Here is a 15297-nt window from a genome sequence, read left to right on the forward strand (position 1 = left end):
TATAACTTATTTTTTAGCAGGAATCAATAAAAATAAGTTCTCTATCTCGCTTAGACCTCTAGCTTGGTGCTTGCGTGCCACGTGAGAACAAATACATTGGTTCTCATGCATCAAGCAAGCACGTTTGAGGTTCCGTGTATCATATTTGATGTGCTCTAGCCTCTATGTATGTGCACTGATCAATGTTTATATGTGAATAAAAGCCTAAATTAAATCTGTTCATCATTATAAAGCGATCGTGTCTCTACAAAATACTTGAACTGCTCATCATACAGTGAGGAAAATAAGTATTTGAACACCCTGCTATTTTGCAAGTTCTCCCACTTAGAAATCATGGAGGGGTCTGAAATTGTCATCGTAGGTGCATGTCCACTGTGAGAGACATAATCTAAAAAAAAAAAAATCCAGAAATCACAATGTATGATTTTTGAACTATTTATTTGTATGATACAGCTGCAAATAAGTATTTGAACACCTGAGAAAATCAATGTTAATATTTGGTACAGTAGCCTTTGTTTGCAATTACAGAGGTCAAACGTTTCCTCTAGTTTTTCACCAGGTTTGCACACACTGCAGGAGGGATTTTGGCCCACTCCTCCACACAGATCTTCTCTAGATTAGTCAGGTTTCTGGGCTGTCGCTGAGAAACACAGAGTTTGAGCTCCCTCCAAAGATTCTCTATTGGGTTTAGGTCTGGAGACTGGCTAGGCCACGCCAGAACCTTGATATGCTTCTTACAGAGCCACTCCTTGGTTATCCTGGCTGTGTGCTTCGGGTCATTGTCATGTTGGAAGACCCAGCCTCGACCCATCTTCAATGCTCTAACTGAGGGAAGGAGGTTGTTCCCCAAAATCTCGCAATACATGGCCCCGGTCATCCTCTCCTTAATACAGTGCAGTCGCCCTGTCCCATGTGCAGAAAAACACCCCCAAAGCATGATGCTACCACCCCCATGCTTAACAGTAGGGATGGTGTTCTTGGGATGGTACTCATCATTCTTCTTCCTCCAAACACGTTTAGTGGAATTATGACCAAAAAGTTCTATTTTGGTCTCATCTGACCACATGACTTTCTCCCATGACTCCTCTGGATCATCCAAATGGTCATTGGCAAACTTAAGACGGACCTTGACATGTGCTGGTTTAAGCAGGGGAACCTTCCGTGCCATGCATGATTTCAAACCATGACGTCTTAGTGTATTACCAACAGTAACCTTGGAAATGGTGGTCCCAGCTCTTTTCATGTCATTGACCAGCTCCTCCCGTGTAGTTCTGGGCTGATTTCTCACCTTTCTTAGGATCATTGAGACCCCACGAGGTGAGATCTTGCATGGAGCCCCAGTCCGAGGGAGATTGACAGTCATGTTTAGCTTCTTCCATTTTCTAATGATTGCTCCAACAGTGGACCTTTTTTCACCAAGCTGCTTGGCACGTAGCCCTTTCCAGCCTTGTGGAGGTGTACAATTTTGTCTCTAGTGTCTTTGGACAGCTCTTTGGTCTTGGCCATGTTAGTAGTTGGATTCTTACTGATTGTATGGGGTGGACAGGTGTCTTTATGCAGCTAACGACCTCAAACAGGTGCATCTAATTTAGGATAATAAATGGAGTGGAGGTGGACATTTTAAAGGCAGACTAACAGGTCTTTGAGGGTCAGAATTCTAGCTGATAGACAGGTGTTCAAATACTTATTTGCAGCTGTATCATACAAATAAATAGTTAAAAAATCATACATTGTGATTTCTGGATTTTTTTTTTTAGATTATGTCTCTCACAGTGGACATGCACCTACGATGACAATTTCAGACCCCTCCATGATTTCCAAGTGGGAGAACATGCAAAATAGCAGGGTGTTCAAATACTTATTTTCCTCACTGTATATCAATCCATTCACATGGATTACATTTACTATCTCTTTATTAACTTTTTTGAAGGGTTACATTTTTGGGTGAATGGAACAGAAATCTTTCAGGTTTCATCAAATATATCTTCATTTGTGTACTGACGATGAACAAAAGTCTTACGGGCTTGAAATGACATGAGGGTGAGTAATTAATCAACTATCCCTTAAAGCAAAAATTGTCTTTTTTGTCCAAATGTGCAAAATATTGCACATTTTTCAAATGAAACCTTAAGGCCAAGTTTCACAGACAGGGTTTAGATTAAGCCAGGATTAGGCCTTAGTTCAATTAGGGCATTCAAGTAGCTTTTATAAACGTGCCCTAGAAAAGAAACATTACTGGTGTAAATTTTGAGACAAAACAATGGCACTGACATAATTTTAAGATATGAGGTGCAAGTTGCTTTCAGTTAAAACAGCTCAAACATGCATTTTAGTCTGGGACTATCTTAAGCAATTTGTCTGTGAAACCGGGGCGGGGGTAAGACTATCAACCTTAAACACTTTCAATATATTTAAAAAAACAATTTAAATCATATTTGAAGTAATTTAATTAACTCTTTGACCAAAGGATGACTTTTTTACTAACCTTTACTGCATGAGAGGACTTGATCTTCTTGGGGTCTGAGAAGGCAGAGAGTGGAATAGTCGGCAGCATTGGATAATCTGGACTGGGCCTTGGCATCATCTCCACTCCCTCAGGAACAACTATAGCCTGAGACAAGAATAACACCCCAATGGAAAGAGAGAGAGAGAGAGAGAGTGTCTGTTAAAAAGAGCTGATTATAGAGGTTCAGAAAAAGCAAGAACAAACAACCCCGCTCACCCCACCGGCCTTGACCAGCTTGCGCCGAAACTCGTGTGTGGGGTTGTTAAACGTAAGCTTCTCACAGCGCAGGTGATTGACAGGTGGGTTTCCCTCCAGGTTCAAGAAAAGATCATAATTAAAGCACACCTTTTTAGGCTCCTCCTGTGATTGAAGAGACAAGTATGTTCAGGATTCACAGATTTAAAAAAAATACGTTGAGTTGAACGTCAGTATCAAACCCAAACCTCAATCTAGCAGTGTGTGAAACATTTACAGTAAAGTTAAGTCAATATAAGGTCCTTGGTAGATTACGTTAGAGGAAACGAGAGAAAATTTAAAACTTCCAGAAATAATCCACTACGAATTCTGGAAAAGTAAGTGTACAAAATTACAGCAATATGAAAACTAATTAAGTCTTACAGTGAAATACAAATTCACATTTTCTTACCATTTATACCTTCTCCAATTTCTCTGTTGCCGTTCAACAGCTTCATGTCAATTCTCTGTTAGCTCCTAGTGCAAACACTGAGTTCACCTACTTGTGTGACCTTTACCTTTACCAAATTGCAAAACTCTTAATCACAACGTTTTTCCAATACAGGCAACAAACTGCTTAAATATAACACATCTAAAAAGAACGAGCACAACAATCTGACAGACTTTTCATGCCTTTTTCCCGAAATACCAGTTATTCATGTCAAAAGAAATAAAATGCAGATACTGCTGTAGATAAGGGGTGATGTGCTCACCTTGTTTTTGAAATAGACCTCTATGGGCATAAGGAAACCAGCATAGCCAGACTCTTCCACTTTATATGGGGGCTCTTTACAAACTGTGAAAAAAAATGCTTAGTTAATGTTTAGCTATACATTTTTAAATCTACACTGAAACAGAAATATGAAACCAGAATCACTATCTACATGTACATACTATGTGCTACAATAAGGTCAAGGGTGCTTTTCTTTGCCACTACTCACACCATGGAATTGCACCAAAAAAAAAACAAAAAAAAAACCTTTTTTCCGAACAGGTTTCTGAAACACTCCTAAAATCAGGTAGCCACACCCCAAAATCACGCCATTGGTTGACATATCACACCACTCATACAAACAGGGAGATATTTTTAAAACACGCCAGAGAAAGTGTTAACACTTTTTGAGAATGTAACATCAAAAAAGGACACACTTCACCTTTAAATACAACCCCTGGCAAAAACAGAATCACCACACTTAAAGGACGTACATCCATTTTTTTTTTTTTTACTTTGTACAAATAAACAAATCACAGACATGACACAAATCAATTTGGTTAATAGCTGAACAATCTGGCTTTGTAAAACATACAAGAAACAAATTATATTTGCCATATAGTTTACCAGAACAAGTAGAGAAAAAAAAGAATCACACAATGTTGAAGAAAAAAATTAGAGCATCACCTTGCAATTTGCATTTCTAAAGCAAATACCGGTTACACTATTTTAAGATGTTCGTGTTACAGTGTAACTATACATTTAAGTACTGAGTAATATTAATTAACAACATGCACTTACTATATAATTAGGTTTATGGATTGGTTTAGTTGCATGAAATTATGCATAATTTACTGTTGTTATTATTACAGTAATTACATTTACATGTAACATAGGTAATAAGGACACTACAATGAAGTGTTACCCAAATACCTATTGACAAGCAGTTAAAAAGAGTGCTGTCAAGTCACATTTATATAGCGCCTTATACAATACATATTGTCAAAGCAGCTTCACAGTAATAAACAGGAAATTCATAAATTATGAAACAAATTCAATTTCAGCTGTAAAGCAGCTCTACAGAAGACAGTAGTGTCATTATTCAGCTCAGACAGCACGATCTCGCCAGCTTCGGTCACTAAACAGAGGTAATCGCTATATACCTGAGATCGGTCGCATTCACGCTTACACAATCAACGATACTTTGGTATAGCCCCCGTGATTGCATACACTTGAAATTAAAGTAACGTTTACTTCAGTTACTTCGTATGACCACTACTACAGATATAAGTCAACCAACTTTACTTGTCTTATAATAGCTTTGGATTGGCCATGCCGTGGTTTCCCACGTACACTTATCTAAAGTAACATTAAATTAAAACAGAGGTAAAACACACCCAGATTTAGGTTGGTCAAGCAGCACTTTTGCTGCCCTAAACAGAAATTCACTTCTTGTCTTTGCAAAACACGTACACTTGAATTAGTGCCGAATATTAGTCGTCACTAATCTGACGCAAAACTTGCGGTAACATACGAATCCGTTTAATCTACTTGGGAAAACAATTTCAGAGTCAGTTGGAATAAAATCAAATGTAACAATTTATTATGTCAGGTAAATGTATCATGCCAATGAACCTGACATTAAAAAGTACATGATGCTGAGAGTCTTGCCCACTTAGTCCAGTCAATTTAAGCCAAAATGGGGTAAAAAATGTAACCTTTAGATATCACCATGAAAATTATTGAGTTGATTACTTGCATCAAGACAAACAAAAAATGTATTACAAGTTTTTTTTAAATTGTTGTTAACATGGACAAACGGTGCACAATCTAATTATGTATGTGCTAATTTGCATAAATACCACAACAGATCTAAACATTTGGTATAGCCAGGTGAAAATGTCTTGTTGAATCTTGTTGACACATAACAGTAAAATACTTAATGTTAAGGTCTGAATGGAACCCATTACGGCTACCCATGAGCATTAATACATAGAGGCAGGAAGAAGTACTTTAGAAACCAGCCTTTATTAATTATTATTGCAGAGATGGGGTTTGGGGCTGGGTCCGTGGGACTGTTTCTGGGGGTTCACTTTTTATTTTACCTACCTTTTGTCTTCTGCATTCTCCTTACCATTGTCTCCTGTTCTTCCCTCAGACTCGTCCCCCAGAAACAGTCCCACAGACCCAGCCCCAAACCCCATCTCTTAAAAATTAATAAAGGCTGGTTTCTAAAGTACTTCTTCCTGTCTCTATGTATTAATGCTCATTTTCGAAACTTTCCCCTAATAGCATTCTTCTGGGCTTTTTTTTCCTTACTCAGGACAAATTGAGGATACAAAAATCAGTTGAGTTTGCTTCTGTTGCAATTTGTTCAACCTTTTTTCGTAAAATGACTGGACTAACTCTCAGCATCACAGGCTAATTTGAGCTACAAATCGCCACAAACCATCTTCAGCATCTCCCTAAATACTCAGACCAAGGCAGAAACCTCTTTTCAAATGTAAACATGAGTTCACAGTGGGAATTTGCATTAATCACCGTCCCAGACTTAATGGGGACAGCGGTTGATTTACATGGGGGCACACCCACAGCAGTTAACAAGATATCTCTAAACTCTTAAATACCTTATTCCCTTTGGGTTTACTTCTTTGGGAATGAGACCGTTGTACCAGTCGCACTGAGACATTTCAAATGATACCAAACATGTGTAATACTTTATGATAATTATTCCATATAGATTCTTGGGAGAATTTTGGTGATCTCAGCATGAGAGAGAAGGAATGGGGGAAGAGGGAAAGAGATGTAGATTAGGATGATTCTGAGGTGAGACTTGCATCTCGAATGGTGCACAAGAGTGAGTTCAAATGTTAATTTCCTTTGTTCTCTCAGAGTTGCCCTCTCTTCCAGTTTTTCCAGTCTTACAATTGGACATTGCACAAGAGTTGTCAACTGAAACAATGGAAAGAAGGAAATCCAACACAGAATGTAGCAAAAGAAGTGTGGTGATTGTGTAATTTTTGCCAGGGTTGGTCATGTTTCAATACTAGTTAATATAGCTGCTATACAATTACTTTCGTATTATACTAGATCTTAGGACTTCACATGCTGTAACTACACAAAGTATTTTAACAGCATGAGTTAATGAAAGGGCAAATTTAATACAACAGAATATGGGTGTAAACACCAGCCGTTTCCTTAATCCTGATTGAAAGGGACCTTTAACCTACATCACTGTGAGTATAAAGTTACAGGGTTATGAAGCAGACTCAAAATATAACCTGCCTCTTTTGGGTTTTGGGAAGCTTTCGTGAAGGCGGAAGACAACTCTCTCCACAAAGTGCTGGATGTCACATGCCTCTGGGCCCCGAACAAACACCATCCAGTCATGTGTGAAGCCCTCGTTAGTGACTTTCTTCCTTAACTGGGCTCTGTGTCCCAGCTCCAGTTTCACCTGCACGGTGCACTGAAATAAGAGGGAAAAAAAACAGTCATCCACCAGAAGACTAAACGCCATTTTCTATTCTGAACAAGGGTGCACAACAACAATAAGCACTGCTGAATTGCAGTATTTAAGCAGTGAGTGACATTTACACCTGAGTGAGACTGAGGGTGTGTTCAAACTTCGGTTCGGTTCACTTGGTTTGTTTGGTCCAGACCAAAAAAAAAAAACATTTAGTCCTGGTCCGCTTAGTGTTCATATTGGCATTTTTATCAACGAACCTAAAGTCATAGGGATACATTCACAACCTGATTGGTCTGCTTTTATGATGTATTGCATATTTTGAGACAGAACTTACTGAACATCCAAAACAATGTTGTGTGCTGGGCTAAATGCGTTCGGTGTACTGTTCATTAATATCATTAATATTACTGTACTCTGCATATGATGTGAAGAGCTTATAAAATGTGTGAAGGAGTCAAAACAGAATCAGGAATCCCTCCGTCACACACACAAAAGAAGATTTTTATTGTGGTCCAGACCAAACGAACCAAGCGAACCAAACTACAAGTGTGAACACACCCTAAGACACATCTTTTCACTGTTTTCAGAGGTCCCGGCCCGCTTGTTTGGTGCGCACCAGGGTCTGGATGGCAGCATTCACACTTATTCAATTGAACCGCATTAACAGAGCAATTGCACCAGTGTGTTCGTTTTAATCGAGCCAAACATGCCAAGTGTGAATACCTTAAAAAAGATGAAAAGGAGCTCTTGGTCTACTTCTCAACACTACTGTCAGATCTAGGCCTACACTTCATAACTGTGAGAAATCAACCTGCTTTCTCTCTCTGACAGCTGCAGATGGAAACTCACAGTTCTGTGACATTCTTCACACGCATGGTGGTTTATTGTTTACAGCTTTTCTTGGTATGGAAACAAAATTAATGTTAGACTTGTATGCTTTAGCTCAGTGGTTAATAAATTCCTTGACAATGTTGAATGAGTTTGCATCCTATCATGCCTAAAGCATTTTTTTAACCAGTTATTGCAGAATACAAAACTACACAAGCAGTGCATGTCACAAATAATTTGGTAAAAAAAAGTTCAAGACAAAGGTTGGCTTTAGGCTGGTTTGAAAGGGCCTGGCCAGAAAGTTTGAAGACACTTTAAAAGCTTGACATTTTAATGTTTTTAAGACTGAAGCAGCTTTAGACAGACAGACAGACAGACAGACAGACAGACAGACAGACAGACAGACAGACAGACAGACAGACAGACAGACAGATAGATAGATAGATAGATAGATAGATAGATAGATAGATAGATAGATAGATAGATAGATAGATACAGACAGAAAGAACTATGTAAACATGGTCAATCAAAATCCCATGGTATAATATAATGTAACACATATAATATATGGAATATACTTGGTTATTTTAACTATTTAAAAATAACACTTTTAACCCTTATGCCAATATAATGCGAAATGTAAATAATTTAAATTGGATTCAAATGGACGGCTACAGTGTACAGCAAATGATTAGCGAAATCAAACCAATTAGAGCACTGGAATTTTGCATATCTAATGAGCTGTCAGTCTTGCATTCAGCGTACTCAAGAGACTTCTGAAATATTTGTTTTATATATATTGAATAACGTCAGATGCTTTTGAATTAATTAAGTGTAATTATTTGTAATTGAATGGAAGAATTTTCTCATGATGACTGTCTCAATACCTAGTGAGCCCCCCTGCTAGACAGGTTTGGCCATGGGAGCGTTCGAACGTTCGCGCGCGCCTATGACGCCCACGAATGCTGTCTATGTAGGCAGCTCACTAGGTTTTGAGACAGTCTCCGGACTAGCCGGACAGCTAGTGAGTGTTGGAACTCAAGAATCCATCTGTCCTATAAGCCAAATGCTGAGGTTTATAAAAAGACAGATGGGTTTCTGTAAGCACATTTTCGTCACGACTTAAATTTACACAAAACACTGATGTAATTTCGCGGGTTTCCTGCTTTAAGCCTCGTACGAGTGACTAGCTGGCTAAGTTAGCATCCTGACCATCTTCAGAAAAACGTTGGCCTCGCTTCTTTCACTACAAATACATTAATGATAAAAGCATGCGTATTTCTCTCTAATGGCTGTCTGGCAGTGTCAGTAAAGTCGTATTACCATGTTCTCCATTGTTGCCTATGTTCCGGAGGTTTAGTTTATTTACAAAAGCGTTGAAGTAGATTGAATGTGCATCCTCGCTCTTACACATCTGATGGAGTGTGTGAAGGGAGAAACTAAACAGTTTGAACAAATGGCCGCGACACTGACAGTTTTTAAAATAAAAGTAGAATGGCTTTTATCTACCTGTGTTTCTCATCCACATCTTCCATCTACTTTAATTATTTGCTTACACACCATGCATATAAAGTCACTCCACCCTTTACTGTAAATTGTACGGAAAGGTTTTCATTAACTTTCTTTCGTGAAGTTCAGAAAGTATTTTAAAAAGACATTTAATTACACTACATAAGTGAAATGATACAATTTATAAACAGAATATTAAATACTTCCACCACAGAAAATCATGTAAGGTATTAAAATGAGATAAACTCGCATCACACTTTTAAAAATTTTCCTAACAGGTTTTATTTGCAGGTAGTAAACACTACAGAAACAACTGTTTTTAATTCTTACACAATAACAAGTGGCCGAGATTTCTTTTTATAAACATGAACACTGTTCTGGATACTGTATGGATACAACCTCCAGCAAATAGATGTAAAAAAAATGTAGGTGACATAATAGTACAACATTACTCAGGTTATTGCATAAAACATGCAGAACTTGGTGCTAATTGTTATTATGACATATCCAGACTAATAGAGATTCTTGAAGTCCACACCGACAGTCAAATGAAAACATTGAGTTGCATATATAAAAAGCTATAACAAAAGTTATTTGTCAATCATCAGGTTTCGTGTCTCATTTCATGCTAGAGTTGTGTATAAGTTGAGTTCTCAGTGTGCAGTGAAGTCTTAGCCAGTAAAGAAGCAGTGCCAATCTCTGTATCTGTAAAATGCACAGAAGGTTCAGTCTGGTGAGATGATGTCACTATATTGTGTAATTATTTTCAAAAGACTAAATGCCGGAATACACTACACTACTTAATCTGAACAGATTTTAAAACACCTCGCATCATTACCAGACTTTCAAGTCGCTCCGAACACAACAAACTTCTAAAACATCCTCCTGTTTGATATCATCCGACTGGATGCAATCAGAGTGAAGCTAAATAAAAAATAATGTGCCCAATATGCACTACATGACTTTCTGTGAAATCTGTCAACTCTGACTGCCTAAAAATCTGCAGGCTGGCTGACTTTGGGCGTCTAGGGTCAACTTGTCCAGACTGCAAATCGGGGCAAAACAATCTGTGCAAAAGTCGTGTAGTGTTTTCCAGCCTTAACCCAATGCATTGCATTCATTATAAGGTTTAGAATTACACAGTGAAGTAGGGAATCATACCAGGATCACCGTTCACTTTGCCCCCCGGGTTCTTGTGCTGGCCCTCAATGTGAGCAGTCATCTCCCCCCGGTCTGGGGTGCAGTGGCCACACTGTAGGCAGCTGTATCGCCCTCTTGTGTGTTCCCACAGGATGCGGCAGTTGAAGGATTGACCTGACAGATTTAATTAATGGGCGAGTCATTAAAATCAAAACCAACTCAAAGATCATCATATTCATGGTTATACATTCATTGAGAATGTTTGTAGACAGAAACAGAAAACCTTCACCAGTAAAAGTAGCAGATAATTGTATGATTGACTTGAGCTGGAAAAAGAACCCCAGTGATCACTGGCATCAGCTCATATACAAAAGCAATATTATTCACACAATCAAAATCATTAAACCCAGTTTAGACAGATGAACATGGGCACAAAGGTGTTGGGATTAGCAAGTGCTCTCAACATCTCCACACATGATCAACTATTATGACACAGCACCATCTCTTGCCAGAAATGACCACCTGATTTTTGCAGAATACAGATGGGAAGGGGAAAAAGTGAAGTAAAGGAACACCGGCCCTAAAAGCAGACTCTGTGATGTCTCATTACATGTTAGTGAAGCCCGTGGACATATGCATTTAGGATCGGATGGGAGTGGACTGAGTCGTGCAACTAGATGGCACACCCAGGGAAACACTAAAACCGGTTAAAGCAGGGGAAGGGGAGGAGAACTAGCATCTAAAGTATCATTTGAGGGAAGATCTGATTGTTCCCTCAAGCAATGTGTGTGTGGATTCTCTGTGCCTCACCTGGACTTCATCTCTACTTAAACTCTGACTGCTTGGAGAGTTCCATCTGTGCAAAAGGGGCCCGGGCGGTTCTGGCAGGACAGTGCAACATGACAAAACACAGTTCACTCAAAGTGGCCATGGCCAAGGCTTAGGCATTTCCCCCACAAGTGACTTACAAATTCCCTTTCAAAAGGACTCACACCTGTTGATAAGCAGGTGAGATCAGTTGAGCAAACTGCAAAATACACAGGTGAACAGGGTCTAAAATGTAGGATGATTTAAGGAATACTGGGTCTCATTCACTAATAATTGCATGGATTATTCATACTTATGCACACACCAATTTTACAACACGTGCACACGGAATTGTTGTTAACCTCATTCTAATGTTAATGAATATGGAATATTCTAAATGAGCGAATGCGTGCCAAAAGTTAGTAATTTGCATAAAACACACCCAAGCCATCTTTTCCTTTACAGCACATATATACACATAACATTTGTGAGATGAAATATCTAAAATTTCATCTTAACACATTGTGTATATATGTACATAATATATATGATTATGTGTGATTTGTGGTTCTTACACTTTTTTTAATACGTTTTGGGATTTTGTTTTTTATAAAAGTTCAGGTTTTCCTGCACAAATTTGTGCATACGCACGGTTAGTGAATAAGACCCATTGTGAGCAATGACACTTGCTTTCAGTCGGCTTTCCTCACTCACAGAGGAAAGCTTTATGAGATCCATTCACCTTGGTTCTTCCTCCAGACTGCGTTTGATCCTGGCGATGACGGCAGGGGCGGTGAAGAGGGCAGACTGGGAGGACCAGACCTGGGAGACCTCTGCTGCTGCTGTAGGCCCGGATCTGGCAGGAAGGCTGGGCTAACAGGAGACAGAGTGGGTGGGAAAGGGCTGTAGGGGGATTCTGGTTTGCAAGGAAGATTTTGGTTTGAGGCGAGATTTAGAGTGGCAAGGAGCAAAGTTGCAGGGCCTGGGTTAGTGAAAGCACTGTTTTCTGGCATGTTTGCCAGTGTTGAATGTGTTGCCAAAGTGGGCATAGATGGCATAGACTCCATCTCCTCAGGCACATTTGGGGATAAGAGGGGTCCAGATGGTTCCATGTCACCAGAAGTGAGAAGAACATTGGCGGGCTCTGCGTCAGGTGCCATTCCAGTCTCTATCTTTACTGCAGCCTTGTTCTTAGCAACCTTGGCACAGGTCTGCAGGTGTTTGAGGAGAGTGCGATAAGAACGCAGTTTGGCCCTGCAGCTCTCGCACCTAAAGGACACAGACATAATGATAATGAGGAAGCATAAAGCTGAAACATAATATTAAAAATGAGTAAATCAATACTAAAAGAAAAAACATCAAATCACCCAAAAAAAATTATACAAAAAAATTCAAATAAATTGTAAATTGGTTGCTGACATTGAGAACATTTTTAAAGAAATAGCGACTAAGACAGTTTGAGATAAGAGGGCATCTATGGTAAATTGCTAAATGAGCTAGTTGTTTTATTTGATAGTGAAACAAGGGCAAGAAAGAGTGAAATGTTTGTTTGTTTTTAATGCCATGACTGATTATTTGGCTATTTTCATGGCGACAATCGTACATGTGCTATTCAAATTTATAAATAAGAATAAATAAGATATTCATATTCAACTTGTTTCTCCTAAACATTTTACCTTGATAAAAACCTTTTAAAAAGTTTTACAAAATTCTCAGAAGAGTGAAAATATTAAAAACAATTTATAAATGAATATATCTTTAGTTTACTAATAAAGAAAGGAAGCCTAAATGCAAAGCAGAACTCACAGGAAAAAATAATTTGGCTTGTAATGGTGTCTCATATGTTCCATGAGCTGCTGCATGTTGTTGAATGAACCATCGCATCCTATATGAGAGCACAGGAAAGCTTTCCCTAAAGAATAAAGGAGATTGCATTAGACACCAAATTGCTGATGTGACACTTTTCATGACTATAAATGAACTGATTAAATGATAACAAACAGCATTTCATCCATCAAAAAAGTCACAGGCACGTTGATGTTATACCTGGAAGAGACTGGGCAGTGTTCTTTTGATGGTCCTGAAGATGACTATTCAGTGCTTCTGGACTGTTGTAGGTCCTCTTGCACCCAAAAAACGAGCAGGACATTTGACAGCCTGGTGGAACATTGAGTGCTCCTTAAACTGGGCTATACAATGCACGAAGATTTAAACAGCATATTAATAGTACTAATATTGACATACCTTCCATGATGATTTCTTAGATTTGAGCCAGTGGGATCGGTCCTTCAGACTAGATAAATGAGATAAAATATGATATAGAACATTAATGCTCATGCACACTTTCAGTGAATGGCACGTAGTAAGTTCTAACGTGGGTGTGCACGTCATAACAACAAAGAGTAGACTTAGAGTAATTAGTAGACTGCATGCATTTGATCAATAACAGTGTTTAAGCAATCCATTGACGTTACTGACAAAACTAATATAACAATCAGGGACGTGCGCAGACAGCCAGCGGTCGCACGAGCTAGCAGACAACAACAACAACAACAACAAAACATCCCATTATCTGCTTGGAATAAATGTATACATGTGCAATTATTTATAGTGCACATTGATCATGACACTTACTATGAATGGATTTCGTGAGGTTTTCAAAGCTTCTTTTAAAAAACAGACGTTAATTCAAATGAAATCGATTATTACCTAGCTAGGTCGCATTTCCAGCCTGGCTACGTGCGATACGTTCATCTATAAATATCGCGAGAACATACGTTCCCGTTCCAGTTCGTGTTGACTAGTGACAGTCCATATACTGTGACAGTCAAGATTTTTTCACTTCCTTTTTATTTTTGTAGCAGATTTTAGTTTTAGTTCATTCGTTATCCACGACATAACGATTCATAAAATGACTTACAGCAATATTTTTTTATTTTATTTTTAAATCCTAATCAGTCTGCAAAGTTGTCGATAGAATAAATGCGCCATATGCTAGAGGGAGTGTAATATTGGGGGTATTTTCTATAAAATTTGTGCAGCTCGTGGTTCTTCTGTAATATCTAGGCTACTTGTTTCTCTAAAATACTCATTGACTTTGGCAGTCTGAAAGGTTTTCCTGCTATTGTATGTCTTCCTCTCTGTAGCAGAGCAACTTGAAGGTTCAAATGGCTAAAATGTCAAGGGAAATCCTATAATTGTTGACACAGCTTTTAGACATGGCACATAAAAGAGACAAGTACAATTCTGAAACAGTTGTTTTCCAAGCCCAACATTTGAATTTTGATGTTGTTCAACCTTATTTTGTTTGTTTGTTTGTTTGTTTGTTTAAAGAAATGTAGCTCAACCCTTCGAATTATTAATTATTAGCAGTGTAGGCTATTATTAATTTGATTCAAATACTTTTTTTTCTCTTGACCATAGAGGGCACAAAATCTCATCTCATCACATTTAATGAATGACTACGCTCTTATTATTTGATCATTTCATCTGAATATCATCATTTGTAATATTTAGTCAGCCGAACCAGTTTGGTTATTTGATCTAATTTTGTGTCTAGAAAATAGTGATCGGTGACGTATTATGTTGCGAATTTATTTAGAAACTTTACGGTATTTAGACCTGAACTAAATGACCAGTAGATGGCTGCAGTGATCCACATATCATGCCTGCCTACAGACCAGCTGTTCTAATCCAAGATTAAATTATTTCAAATGATTTAAATTACGTTATATTACACACACAGTGTTTGAAAAGCCCTTCTCGTATAGCTGCCTAACAAACACAGGACGTTCCCCTGACTGTGGTAATTAGTTCCCGTTTGGTTATTTTTTACTTTAGAAGGTTGCAATCATCCGTTTTAAAAATATAACTCCTAACCACAGGAACCGTAATTGACTTAACACATTAAATACCTGGTTCTAAGGCTGTGATATTGCACCCTCCAGCAACTAGTACTGCCCTTTCCAAGGGTTTCTGTCTGAAGAATGAAATACTAAAAAATCTTTAAAAATACATAATCTACCATTAGATTATCACGTTTAGCCTATTGCAAATATATATTAACAACTGATTATTTATAAATTAATCTGTAAA

At 38.3% G+C, this 15297-nt stretch overlaps 2 protein-coding genes across 8 annotated transcripts in view; both read right to left on the bottom strand.

Moving 5' to 3' along the window:
* Positions 1 to 9185, bottom strand: part of mllt1b (MLLT1 super elongation complex subunit b) — a 14198-nt gene extending 5013 nt beyond the window's left edge. For both annotated transcript variants that reach the window (XM_084119554.1, XM_084119553.1), the window contains exons 1-5: positions 9070 to 9185; positions 6738 to 6918; positions 3454 to 3536; positions 2723 to 2866; positions 2486 to 2611 (exon numbers count right to left, since the gene is read on the bottom strand). In XM_084119554.1, the coding sequence (XP_083975680.1) occupies positions 2486 to 2611; positions 2723 to 2866; positions 3454 to 3536; positions 6738 to 6918; positions 9070 to 9081 (546 nt within the window). In that variant the 5' untranslated portion in view covers positions 9082 to 9185. The remainder of the gene's footprint in view (positions 1 to 2485; positions 2612 to 2722; positions 2867 to 3453; positions 3537 to 6737; positions 6919 to 9069) is intronic.
* A 336-nt stretch (positions 9186 to 9521) lies between these two features.
* Positions 9522 to 14246, bottom strand: znf414 (zinc finger protein 414). Of its 6 annotated transcripts, none has more exons than XR_014607118.1 (8): positions 13837 to 14024; positions 13447 to 13495; positions 13249 to 13359; positions 13009 to 13114; positions 11945 to 12471; positions 11206 to 11389; positions 10417 to 10569; positions 9522 to 9960 (listed from the first exon to the last, which is right to left on the bottom strand). XR_014607118.1 is itself a non-coding variant. In XM_084119832.1 (7 exons), exons 2-7 carry the CDS (start codon positions 13451 to 13453, stop codon positions 9884 to 9886), a joined length of 981 nt encoding a protein of 326 aa, XP_083975958.1. In that variant the 5' UTR covers positions 13454 to 13495; positions 13837 to 14246; the 3' UTR covers positions 9522 to 9883. The 6 variants fall into 6 exon arrangements, 2 of the variants coding, with proteins under 2 accessions (XP_083975958.1, XP_083975959.1); XR_014607119.1 differs by having other exon boundaries at positions 11206 to 11276; positions 13912 to 13996; XR_014607120.1 differs by having other exon boundaries at positions 13912 to 13996.
* Positions 14247 to 15297: the final 1051 nt, after the last annotated feature.

The sequence above is a fragment of the Abramis brama genome, assembly GCF_963993115.1.
Source record: "Abramis brama genome assembly, chromosome: 7".
Taxonomy (NCBI): domain Eukaryota; kingdom Metazoa; phylum Chordata; class Actinopteri; order Cypriniformes; family Leuciscidae; genus Abramis; species Abramis brama.

Coding starts and splice junctions, on each gene's coding strand:
- znf414 (XM_084119832.1), bottom strand. Junction 12,472..13,008: donor AAGCCAAATTATTTTTTCCT/GTGAGTTCTGCT, acceptor TGTGTCCTTTAG/GTGCGAGAGCTGCAGGGCCA. Junction 9,961..10,416: donor CAAAGTGAACGGTGATCCTG/GTATGATTCCCT, acceptor TGCATTTTACAG/ATACAGAGATTGGCACTGCT.